Source organism: Podarcis cretensis (assembly GCF_951804945.1).
Source record: "Podarcis cretensis genome assembly, chromosome: Z".
NCBI classification, from domain to species: domain Eukaryota; kingdom Metazoa; phylum Chordata; class Lepidosauria; order Squamata; family Lacertidae; genus Podarcis; species Podarcis cretensis.
The window spans coordinates 2,215,019-2,228,086 of NC_137184.1; the positions used below are offsets into that span (position 1 = coordinate 2,215,019).

General features: G+C 45.9%; 1 protein-coding gene and 1 pseudogene across 6 annotated transcripts in view; one reads left to right on the plus strand and one right to left on the minus strand.

Annotated features, from left to right (window-relative positions):
* GLT6D1 (glycosyltransferase 6 domain containing 1) overlaps nt 1–13,068 on the plus strand; it is a 55,513-nt gene that overhangs the window by 20,132 nt on the left and 22,313 nt on the right. For 4 of the 5 annotated variants that reach the window (XM_079962213.1, XM_079962215.1, XM_079962214.1 and 1 more), the window contains exons 2-6: nt 768–857; nt 2,791–2,877; nt 8,008–8,040; nt 9,871–9,942; nt 11,904–11,963. In XM_079962213.1, coding sequence (XP_079818339.1) covers nt 2,792–2,877; nt 8,008–8,040; nt 9,871–9,942; nt 11,904–11,963 — 251 coding nt within the window. In that variant the 5' untranslated portion in view covers nt 768–857; nt 2,791. The remainder of the gene's footprint in view (nt 1–767; nt 858–2,790; nt 2,878–8,007; nt 8,041–9,870; nt 9,943–11,903; nt 11,964–13,068) is intronic. The other variant, XM_079962216.1, reaches the window with a different exon arrangement.
* LOC307207937 (ubiquitin-conjugating enzyme E2 variant 2 pseudogene) lies at nt 3,549–4,020 on the minus strand (annotated as a pseudogene). Its single transcript has one exon. The product of its transcript is annotated as a ubiquitin-conjugating enzyme E2 variant 2 pseudogene (transcript).

The following is a 13,068-nucleotide window of genomic DNA, read 5'->3' on the forward strand; positions in this document are numbered from 1 at the left end:
TCCCCCAATTCAATCTAGTTTGTTAAGAAAATTCCCAAACTCGGATCCACGGGCGACTAAGGTAGTCTATCTTAAAGTTTTTATGTGATTATATGTCTATCACGTGGGACGTGGGTGGCGCTGTGGGTAAAACCTCAGTGCCTAGGACTTGCCGATCGCATGGTCGGCAGTTCGAATCCCCGCGGTGGGGTGAGCTTCCGTCGTTCGGTCCCAGCTCCTGCCCACCTAGCAGTTCGAAAGCACCCTTAAGTGCAAGTAGATAAATAGGTACCGCTTTATAGCGGGAAGGTAAACGGCGTTTCCGTGTGCTGCTCTGGTGCCGGTTCGCCAGAGCAGCTTCGTCACGCTGGCCATGTGACCCGGAAGTGTCTGCGGACAGCGCTGACTCCCGGCCTCTAGAGTGAGATGAGCGCACAACCCTAGAGTCTGTCAAGACTGGCCCGTACAGGCAGGGGTACCTTTACCTTTTACCTTATGTCTATCACACTTTTAAACTTAAAATCCATTGTTCTATATTGTTTTAAATGTTTGTTTTGCTATTGGGATTGTAGTCCCATTTGTGTTTCTCAAGCTGGTCTCTGACCGTAATAAATTTTATGTATGTATGTAAACCCTGGAAAGGAGGGGACTTAGGCAGCAGGCTGGCACTATGGGGAGCTGGATCCAACAACATCTATACGGGCTGGACCTTTGGTCCATGGGGCTTCCCTTGAAGTGAGAACCTAGAAGAGGTTTTGTAACAACTCTGTTTTATTCCTTCTTTTTAGAACCAGAAGCTAAGCATTGCTACTTGCACCTAAAGACCACAAGATTGATGCTGACCTCTCAGGTGATAAAATCCACACAACAAAACCAAAGTAAGTGCCTGCCCCAAATCCTCATATTTAGATCTGCATTTGCTGCTGATTTGCTACTGGGCCAGATTCAATGGAGCCCTTAAAATCTTTGGGACCAGTTTACGTGCAAGATGGTCTTACCCTATATACTCCCACTTGACTGCCTTGATCTATTAACAGTGGCTACAGAATACCATTCTGCGTTTGTAAGGATCTGGTCTTTTAGCATGGCAGGACATACCCTTTGGAACTCCCTTCAGATTGACATCAGGCAGTTGTCTTCACTGTACTCCTCCTTTTCAGTGCCTGCTCAAAAGGCTTTTTGTTTAGACAAGTCTACCCAGATATGTAGTCTGCTGGCGTGTTTAAATCAATTTTTGGCCCATTTTAATTATTTTTCCAATCTTTCAGTAACTGTTTTCCCTGAAATTTCTATTTCCTTCATTTTGTAGAATGCTTGTTCTACAGAAGCAGTAATATATATATATATATATATATATATATATATATGAATGATGGGGACGCAGGTGGCGCTGTGGGTTAAAGCCTCAGCGCCTAGGACTTGCCGATCGAAAGGTCGGCGGTTCGAATCCCTGCGGCGGGGTGCGCTCCCGCTGCTCGGTCCCAGCGCCTGCCAACCTAGCAGTTCGAAAGCGCCTCCGGGTGCAAGTAGATAAATAGGGACCGCTTACCAGCGGGAAGGTAAACGGCGTTCCCGTGTGCGACTCTGGCTCGCCAGAGCAGCAATGTCACGCTGGCCACGTGACCCGGAAGTGTCTCCGGACAGCGCTGGCCCCTGGCCTCTTAAGTGAGATGGGCGCACAACCCCAGAGTCTGTCAAGACTGGCCCGTATGGGCAGGGGTACCTTTACCTTTTATATCTATATCTATATCTATATCTATATCTATATCTATATCTATATCTATCTATATATATATATATATATATATATATATATATATTTAACAAGCAAGCAGAGCTGGATATAGTTCTACAAAAAATGGTTTGCCCAGTGACAAACTTTTTTTAAAAGACTGCACAACATTTTGCATGCTCCTAGGGAATAAACTGCAGTTTGAAATCAGTGGGGATTTATTCTGCAAGCATGCAGAGCTCTGCACTGTGAGTCAGAGGGGAGGGTGCTTAAAGGCTTAGGTCACCTTGACAGTCACACCTTTCTCTTCCTGGGAAACTCTGCCTGAGATGGGTTTGCATTTGAAGCTGAAGCTACCATATTCACACTTCCTGAAGCATTACTAAACCTGAAACAGAGCATCTCAAATCTGTACTCATGCAAATTTTGTGCCGCAGTTCTCCAACCAGAAAATGTTCACAAAAATGCATGTGCTAAGGTAGAGCTTGCATTAAAATACATATATGTTGCTGCAGAAATGTGGAGAACTGAATTTAAGACTGGAAAAATGAAAAAAAAAACGAGATACAGTGGTGCCTCGCAAGACGAAATTAATCCATTCCGTGAGGCTCTTCGTATAGCGTTTTTTCCGTCTTGCGAAGCAAGCCCATTGACAGCTTAGCGGATTAGCGCTATTAGCGGTTTAGCGGCTTAGGAAAAGGGGGGGAAAGGGGGGGAACCCGCAGGAACTCGCAAGACATTTTCGTCTTGCGAAGCAAGCCCAGAGGGAAATTCGTTTTGCGAAGCGCCTCCAAAACGGAAAACCCTTTCGTCTAGCGGGTTTTCCATATTGCGAGGCGTTCGTCTTGCACGGCACCACTGTAACTGAAATTGGCAGAACTTTCTATCCCTACTCACAGAATAGCCTCCGTGTGAGTGCTCTGACCCTTCCAGGGTTTCTGTCTGGCAATGATAACCAACTCGGGGGTGGGGTGGCGTGAGGGTGGGTCACATTTCAGGCCAGAAACATTTCCAGGCTCTCCCTGAACTCTTCTCAGCGAAGATATTCGCAAACATCTCCTCTTTTTCTTTCTGATAAGGATGACACTCTCCAGAGGGAAGACAGCTCTGCTATCGATTTCCTTCTTGGCAATATTATCATTGGCAGTTTTTGCTTACCTGGACAGGTAAGTAGGAAAAGAGATCCTGGCATCCTGGAAATCAGTTAGAATGTACTGTTCTTACAAGAAGCAAGTGTTTAGGACAGGGGTCAGCAAACTTTTCAGCAGGGGGCTGGTCCACTGTCCCTCAGACCTTGTTGAGGGGCCGGACTATATTTTGAAGGGAAAAAATGAACGAATTCCTATACCCCACAAACAGCCCAGAGATGCATTTTAAATAAAAGCACACATTCTACTCATGTAAAAACACCAGGCAGACCCCACAAATAACCCAGGAATACATTTTAAATAAAAGGACACATTCTATTCATGTAAAAACACGCTGATTCCCAGACCATCCACGGGCCGGATTGAGAAGGCGATAACAATAATAACAATAATTTTATTATTTATACCCCGCCCATCTGGCTGGGTTTTCCCAGCCACTCTGGGTGGCTTACAACATATCTAAAAACATAACAAAAAATCATCAATCCTTAAAACTTCCCTAAATAGGGCTGCTTTCATCAGAAAACACCGGAGCTCCAATTCTGGGCTACTTCAAGTCTATGCTTAAAATTATAGTGCCTTGGTAAAGAGGAAAAATAATTGTGCTGCCTTTTCTCTCTCTGATTGTGCCTGAAAACATATGGGTCTTGCATATTACATATATTAATTCTTTCAAGTAGCCAGAGCAGAAAGTCTTAATGCATTGATGGTTTGCATTGCGAATCAAGACATTAAACATAAGTAGAAGTTGTTTAAGACAAGTTTGGGATTCAGCTAAAATTAATTGTTATAAATCTGTTCTTCTGGAGGTTGTAGAAGATTCATATTTATTTATTTTTTTGGACATCATTAGATACCTTAGCTCTGGAAGCACAACTTTAATGCTACAAGAATTTTGCCATTTTGCTAACTCTGGTAGGCTTCGTGCACCCACCATTCCATTGGAATTATTTATTCCATTCATATTAATTTTAGTCATGAATCTTAACTGTTGGAGGGTGCTTCTGGATATTTAGGTCCACACTCTGCTTTCAAGCTGTGTATTCTGTTTTCATAATTTGTCCTTGGTGGCCCAATAAAAAGGTCTGTCCACCTTGTGAGTGTCATGTCTTCGTCATCTTCGAGGCCCCAGCTTACTGTGCTTAGTAATAATAATAATAATAATAATAATAATAATAATAATAATACATTTATTTATTTATACCCCACCCTCCCTGGCCAAAACCGGACTCAGAGCGGCTAACATCAAATGTATAATACACTAACATAAAATCAGGCAATCAATTAAAATACATCCTAAAATCAGATCAGGATCAGAATAAAATCCAATCAGAAGGCAACCTGCAAATTTGGGATGGGGACCTTAAATGCCCACCATGCCTAACTGTCTATACTGATCTTATATGAGTCTGTGAGAAAAGTTGTGAGGCCACTTTCATACAAGTTCTTATGGGGGAAAGTGAAGTCAGACTGAACCCCGACCAAAGGCCTGGCAGAACAGCTCTGTCTTGCAGGCCCTGCGGAAAGATGTCAGATCCAGCAGGACCCTGGTCTCATGAGGCAGAGTGTTCCACCAAGTTGGGGCCACAGCCAAAAAGGCCCTGGCCCTGGTCGAGGCCAGTCTAATCTCCTTGAGGCCCAGGACTTCCAAGATGTTGTTATTTGCGGACCGTAAGGTCTTCTGTGGGGCATACCAGGAGAGGCGGCCCCTTAGGTACGAGGGTCCTAGTCCTTTCTGACCTTCTTCAAGCTCTTTCAGCAAGTGAAAATTATGAGGGACTTTAACTGGGGATCCAGCTATCTTGTCCAAACCCCTCCCCCACCAGCCAGGTTAATCGGCAGTTTTTAAACAAACTGGCTTAACGTGCACCAAGGCATGGATCATTAATACAGTGGTACCTCGGGTTACATACGCTTCAGGTTACATCCGCTTCAGGTTACAGACTCCGCTAACCCAGAAATATTACCTCAGGTTAAGAACTTTGCTTCAGGATGAGAACAGAAATCGTGCAGCTGCAGCACGGCGGCAGCGGGAGGCCCCATTAGCTAAAGTGGTGCTTCAGGTTAAGAACAGTTTCAGGTTAAGAATGGACCTCCGGAACGAATTAAGTACTTAACCCGAGGTACCAGTCCCTTTCAATTTCACATTTCTCTGAATTTTGCAGTGCAGTTTTCAGCTCAAAAACAAAACAAAAATACATTTAAATTGAATCAAATCTTTGTTGTTGTTTAGTCGTTTAGTCGTGTCCGACTCTTCGTGACCCCATGGACCAGAGAACGCCAGGCACTCCTGTCCTCCACTGCCCCCCGCAGCTTGGTCAGACTCATGCTGGTAACCTCGAAAACACTATCCAACCATCTCGTCCTCTGTCGCCCCCTTCTCCTTGTGCCCTCCATCTTTCCCAACATCAGGGTCTTCTCCAGGGAGTCTTCTCTTCTCATGAGGTGGCCAAAGTATTGGAGCCTCAGCTTCACAATCTGTCCTTCCAGGGAGCACTCAGGGCTGATTTCCTTCAGAATGGAGAGGTTTGATCTTCTTGCAGTCCATGGGACTCTCAAGAGTCTCCTCCAGCACCATAATTCAAAAGCATCCATTCTTCGGCGATCAGCCTTCTTTATGGTCCAGCTCTCACTTCCATACATCACTACTGGGAAAACCATAGCTTTAACTATATGGACCTTTGTTGGCAAGGTGATGTCTCTACTTCTCAAGATGCTGTCTAGGCCTGTCATTGCCCAAATCTTAGAAACGTGTAAATTGAGATGAAATACATATTTAAATACATTTTGTCATAAAACCATTTTTATAAAAACTCTTCAGATTATAATGCAGAAATGAGATGGAATGAATTTTACATGAATTTACATGTAAATATGATGAGGATTGGACATAGACAGAGCTGTCCAGCCTGACTTTTCACAGGAAGTGTCAGTCTGACATGATGTATCTAAAGCACTTTGTCAAACCCATTCCCCCAAGTCCTATAGAAATGGTTGACACTACCATGCAGAGAGCAGCCTGCAACCACAAGTGCTGTTGTTTTGTTTCGTTTTGAGCATTTGTACTCTTCAGCTGAAAAGGCTCCCAGGATGGCTTTCATGCTATCAGTTAAAACAGTGGCTCTCACTCTCTCTGGGCGACAGTTTCAGAATAAAAGTTTGCTTGCCACACTGAATTTTTTATTGGTAAGAAATGCATTGGAAAACACAAAGAAACAACTCCTAGCGGTGCTTGATTCATAACATAAAACACAACTAATTTATAATATGGTAATGGGACATTCAGAAAGTATAAATCAATGCGGCTACATAAGAAAATTCCCAGTAATATGGATTGTCCTTGAATCTTCCTGCCACACTTACCATCCTCTCCTGCCACACAGTGTGGCACATGACACGCCCTTTGAGAGTCACTGAATTAAAACAAGATAGCCTCTTCCCTGAAGGCTTACAGTCTTAGGAAACATGACCTGCAAGGGGAAAGGGGCAGGGGAGGGGAGAGGAAAAAGTAAAATGGGTACCAGTTGTTAAACAATTTTACCTAGTGGAGGTGGGCTTTGAGCAAAGCTAATGGGATGAACAAGGGGACGCAGGTGGCGCTGTGGGTTAAAGCCTCAGCGCCTAGGGCTTGCCGATCGAAAGGTCGGCGGTTCGAATCCCTGCGGCGGGGTGCGCTCCCGCTGCTCGGTCCCAGCGCCTGCCAACCTAGCAGTTCGAAAGCACCTCCGGGTGCAAGTAGATAAATAGGGACCGCTTACCAGCGGGAAGGTAAACGGCGTTTCCGTGTGCGGCTCTGGCTCACCAGAGCAGCGATGTCACGCTGGCCACGTGACCCGGAAGTGTCTCCAGACAGCGCTGGCCCCTGGCCTCTTAAGTGAGATGGGCGCACAACCCCAGAGTCTGTCAAGACTGGCCCGTACGGGCAGGGGTACCTTTACCTTTTTAATGGGATGAACCCTATGGCTTCCCATCCTTCCTAGTGAGACAGTTTGATGGAATGGCTGCCCCCAGGTGACATTTGAAGGAGAGGAGGCCCAGGCCTGATTACTTTTGTTTCAGTTGTGGGGTGGGTTTGGTATGAATTTTCATTAGTTGCCACATACTCCACGCCATCACATTTCCTCTCTTGAGAGTGGAAATCTAAGTTTGGTTAAATGCTATGCCAGGTTGTCAAATTGTTAAAAATCTAGGTGTGAGGCTGCTCAGTCACCCAGCTCGTCGGGCAGAGCCCGCGGGTCCCTGCGGAATAAAGGAAGAGTCCAGCCACCAACTGGAGCTGGAGCTGTAGACCAAAGTTTATTGCGCAACAGGTTCAAATAGGAAATTTGAACCCCGAGGATGGGGTGACAAGGACTTTTAAAAGTTTCCCATCCTATCCCAGAATACAGTTTGTACAGCATCATTGCTACATCATTGCTACATAGCTTTGGAATGGAGGAAGCTGGCAAAGGAGTTGATTTTGTATTATTTTTAAAGCTAGGTAACTTCCCTGAGCTGTCAAGTTAAAAGGATACATTCAGGCATAATATTTGTAAATTTAACTTTAAAGACGTGCCCCCCCCCCCGTAATTTCCGTAACACAAATATATAACTATCAAATTGTTGAAATATGGAAATAAAATATCATTATTAAAACGTTAATGAATATTCAACAAATAGCCCGACACACGAAGAATGTATCCAAGATGTGATCCTTAGCAGGGCAGAACTTGAGAACAGATTATGTTCATAGGAGAACAGAAGAAGTGCTTTTTACTGTGTGCAGCCGGTTGATCCATCTAGTTTAGTATTGTCCACACTGACTGGCAACAGCTCTCCAGGGTTTCCAACAGAGAAGAATATTTCCCTGTCTCAGGTCAGTTCTACTTGGAGATGGCAGGTGTTGAACCCAGGACCCTCTACATGCAAAGGAGATGCTGTACCACTGAGCCCTTCTAATTAAGAGGTGGCTTGCTGGTCTGGGTGAAGGGCACGAGGACAATCCTCAGGGCTTGATCCTGCACACACATGTGTGGATTTGCTCAACATAGGATCGTGTTAGCCACAACAGGGGATTTATTCTCAAGAGGGCTGTACCGCCCTTCCAGCTTTGTGATATAACAAGAAGTCTGCAAGGAAATACATAACATTTTATTCCTGTTTTTGCAGTGGCGGAACATTAACATGGATGTACAAGAACAGGTAAGCACCTGATCTTTACTTTGCTAGCTCCTTCCGCTGACAACATGCAGAGGGGTCTCTGTCTTGCTCATAGGTCTGTCTTGCTCATGGTTGCCAGGGTTCTTGGGCAAAAGGGGGGGTCTTTTAATGATTCTTTTAAAGCTACCCTACTCATTAGCCAAACAGGATCTTGGAGCAGTGTTCCAAAAATCTTTATGAAGACAGTCCTTGTCCTAAAAGACATGGCACACGAGGAAGGGGAGATGAGAAGGGCAAAGGCAGAAAGCAAGCTCATAGACCTGTGCAAAAGGATAATACTTTGTTGTACAGTTTTGTCAACATATATTTTGGCTGTCTTGAAGAGCAACCCCTACCCAGGAGATCTGGTCCTTCCTTCCTTCCTCACCCCACCACCCCCAAGTTCAGATCTTGGCGCAAATACAGGTGCCAATGTCTGGGCCAGGAGTTCAAGGCCAGGAGTCCTGCCACACAGCTCTTCCCTCGGGCTGGAGGTGTGGACAGCTTCTACTTGTGCCCTACTGCAACATCAAACTGTTTCTGGTGATGCTGTGTCCCAAATGCACAAAACCACCTGCTGCTTCTCAGCTGTGTACAAAATCCAATAGCCTGGGTGGTCCCCATTCTGTGTCATGTCCCAGGAAGGAGGCATGGCAACAAATTAGCCACAACACGGATTTTTGTCTGCCTCTTTTTCCAGAAGTCCATTTTAAATAAAAAGCCACCATGGCAGGTTCAATTTAAGGGGGAGGGGGCCGCTTTACCTTTTCTTCTCTTGCCCTTTACCCGCTAACACACACCCAGTATGCTTCTCCGTTCACAGGCAAACACCCCCAATATTATTCCCCCCTCCAGAAAAGCTGTTGGTGGATAGCAGGAGGGGATAGAAGGAGCAATTCCTCCATAAACACAGCCTTCTGACGCTGCTTTTTATTCCTATTTAGTTTGGAGAAGGGATGTGGTTGGTGCTGTGGGTTAAACCACACAGTCTAGGTCTTGCTGATCAGAAGGTCAGCGGTTCGAATCCCTACGACAGGGTGAGCTCCCGTTGCTCGGTCCCTGCTCCTGCCAACCTAGCAGTTTGAAAGCACATCAAAGTGCAAGTAGATAAATAGGTACCACTCCGGCGGGAAGGTAAATGGCGTTTCCGTGCACTGCTCTGGTTCGCCAGAAGCTGCTTAGTCATGCTGGCCACATGACCCGGGAGCTGTACGCTGGCTCCCTCAGCCAATAAAGCAAGATGAGCACCGCAACCCCTGAGTCGGCCACGACTGGACCTAACGGTCAGGGGTCCCTTTACCTTTACTTAGTTTGGGGAAAGTGGCCCAGGTGTCAGATTTTGCCCACAGCTGTCTGTGCAGAATGAGATGTCTGGAGGTGTAGGCCGCTTGTTTGCTTGCTTGGGACATTGCGGAGCCGTGTCAGCTGAGCTATGCCACTCTGCCAAGGATAGAAATATGCTCCGCCAGGAAGCACAATTTGTGTGTCTCCATCCCTCTGCTGACAACCTGACGGGCCCATCTGCACCAACTACCTTGTATCAAGTCAGGCAGTTTGCTCCATCTACCCTGGCATTGCCTAGAACCAGTATTTGCAATCCTGGGGCCTCCAGATGTTTTGGGTAACAGCTCCAAACATCTGGAGGGGAAAGCCTGGTCTCCTCTGACTGGCAGTTGCCCCCTGGGTGCTACCCAGGTACTGGAGATCTCCTAAGTTTCACCTGGAGCCTTCTGCATGCAGAAAACAGGCTGTTGCCACTAGGTCTAGCCTCCTGAACACATCCTTCCAGGTTTATCTTCCAAGTATCTTTTTGTTTTCTCCTTACATATACAGAAGCCTAAAGATTTCCCAGTTGAAAAACCAGACAGAGCAGTGGCTGGCCATAAGCAACTGGTTTAACTCAAGGTAAGAGGACCATATATTTATATGAGCCAAAACTGAAATCAGCAAGCCCTTTCCATACTGGCCAAAGCTGGCCAGCCATACAGGAAACCAAACTGCAACTGGGACTTTTAACGTATTAGCATGTTGAGCTAATGTGCCAATCCAGAGACTGCATTCGGTTGTTGGCTTTTGGGCCGGCCCTCTGCATAAGCTCAGAGGTACTTCCCTTGCTTTATATATTCCAGCACTCAGCCCTGATACTGAAGACTGGTTCAGGAACAGGAGACTCTGGGACCCTTTAGACCTTTTCCAACTACATTTCCCCAAGGTGGTTTGCCTGCCACCCTCGTTATACACCTTTAGGTGCCAGGCAAAAACATTCCTTTCCAGCCAGGCCTTTGGCTGATAAACACCCCTTTTATTTAAATGTATTTGTGGGAGGCAGTACAGGGGAGGTGGAGTTGTTGATTTGTGTGTTGTTTGTTTTTATCATATATTTTGTGCTCATATTGTATTTTTATATTGTGAACTGCCCTGAGTTCTGCAAATGACGGGTGGTATACAAATTTAATAAGTAAGTAAGTAAGTATGTCTATGGCAGGTTTCCTCAACCTCAGCCCTCCAGATGTTTTTGGCCTACAACTCCCATGATCCCTAGCTAGCAGGACCAATGGTCAAGGATGATGGGAATTGTAGTCTCAAAACATCTGGAGGGCCAAGGTTGAGGAAGCCTGGTCTATGGTTCTATAAAGGCTATTTTGAGGCCCTTATGATTTAGTGCAGATGCAGACCCGGCTTGTTCAGTGTAGACTGGCAAGGTTCTAGTGATGCCCATATAATTAGTTGTTACCCTTGGTCCCTGCCTTTTGTTTTCAAGAGGCTAGTTACTTGCTTCAGAGAAATCTGAGGGCTCCCTTGGACAAAAAACAAGGACACCAGCCAGGAATACCAGAGCAAAACAGCAGCCAGTAGGCTTGGTCTTTATTGAAGACTGTCGCAACAGGACTCCCACCTGCCACAAGGTGGAACAAGATGGAAGCCCCGAACATAAGAGAACCCAAACTTTTATTAGCTGCTCATCCCCATGTTACCCCCCCCCCCAAACTACATCACTAATACATCATGGTTACATCATGAAAGGGGAGGTCTGGTGGCAGTAATCTGAGCATCCTGGACCCTGCCCCATGGTTCCCCTTGCCCTCCACAAAACACCCATCAAGTGTAACAAAAGAGATATTTACATTTCCCTGTTTCCCAGCCAAGTGAATCACACCCTTTTGTCTTCATCTGAGTTTGTTATTTCTGGAACGGCTACCTGTCTGCTGAGTAGCTGAGCTCACATGTCTATATGAATTTCTGAAGTTTTCCCAGTGAACCAGTACATAGATACATTTATCAGTGCATTGTTACATTTGGTATTGTGCAGCAGAGGCCCTTTGAACATATAGGAAGAAACTATGATGAAGTGTTTTGTGGGGACAAATCACAAAAGTCACAAAAGTGATTGTGCTGATCTTAGTAGTGGGCTGCATGTGCATGATATCTGCTGGAGGGGCAACCCCCCCCTCCCAACCTATATATAAATTCCTGCAACACTGTGTACAGTACTCTTGGTCAGTCCTGCTGTTCCTAAGGGAGACCTTTAGTCTTGTCCTTTTCATCTAATTCATTTACCACAGATAGATAGATTAGATAACAAAACAGCTGCTGTTCTGGCTGCGAAAAGGGAGGCTATGGCTTGATTGAGAAGCTGGAAGCTACTAATCAAAGGTACAGTTACATGGAGTAGTGGAATCTTTGTTGAATGGGACTGTGGAGGATCTTGGCATGGGAAAAGATAATTTACCAAATAATACAGCTCTTTCCTAAGTGCCATGTAGGGCTGGCCATTTAATTCTGCTTCCGGTCAGCTGTAGAACAGCAGTGGCTTCAGAAAATCTCAAGCTTCCAGGGCTTCTCAGTTTCTTTTTATCTACTTACAGATACGAATTTGCGAATAAAGAACCAAAGGGGTTGTCATTGGACAGCTGGTTTGATTCACGGTAAGGAGAGAAACCCCTTTTTTTGTGGGGGCAGGGAGGCTAAGGGAAGTGGTGGAATGAGAGGAGAAAGGTCTTGGTGCAATCAAAGCCTTTTACCCACAACGGCATTGGCTTGCAACTCAGGACTTACGCTATTACTGTGAAATCTGGAGAATGAGCTATTCACATTCCTCACCACACCCCTGAAATTCATCCTTTGTCTTTTGTCAAGGCATAATTCCTGTAGCGCTTTGTCCACTCACCCCTGCATCTGCAGAATAGGGATAATAACATAGGTCACCCTTGCAGAGTTATTGTAAGGGTTGCTGGAATCATGCAATTAAATAAATTTGGAAGAGTATTGTTAATGATTGCATGCAGCTTCTGAGGGGCAGAAGGGAGCCTGCACAATATATGGATTCAGGCAGGCAGCAGCTGGAACGAGGGTAGACTGCCTCTGTGTTCTGGAGGATCCATTCCCAGGACCAGCATTATCCAAAATAGTTGTTGATTCACTGTGGATTTATGTTGCCACCTGTGGCCAATACCACTGCAGCCGCCTGAGACATAGAATTCCAGAGGCTGATGTAGAGAATTCTGAACTCATTGTCTATCCTGGTTACTAGCCCCTAAGTGTGAGGATGTTGGGGGTAGTTAAAGCCCTTTTATTTGGCGCTGTGGGTTAAACCACAGAGCCTAGGACTTGCCGATCGGAAGGTCGGCGGTTTGAGTCCCCGCGACGGGGTGAGCTCCCGTTGCTCGGTCCCAGCTCCTGCCAACCTAGCAGTTCGAAAGCACGTCAAAGTGCAAGTAGATAAATAGGTACCACTCCGGCAGGAAGGTGAACAGCGTTTCCGTGCGCTGCTCTGGTTCACCAGAAGCGGCTTAGTCATGCTGGCCACGTGACCCAGAAGCTATACGCCGGCTCCCTCAGCCTATAGAGCGAGATGAGCGCCGCAACCCCAGAGTTGGCCACGACTGGACCTAATGGTCAGGGGTCCCTTTACCTTTACTTTCTACTAGTTGAGGGGTAGGAGTCTTTGGGCTCAGAAGCAGAATGCTTTTATTAAACGACCACCACCACAGCAATCTACTTGTATTATGTGCCCTAAACCTCAAGATGTGT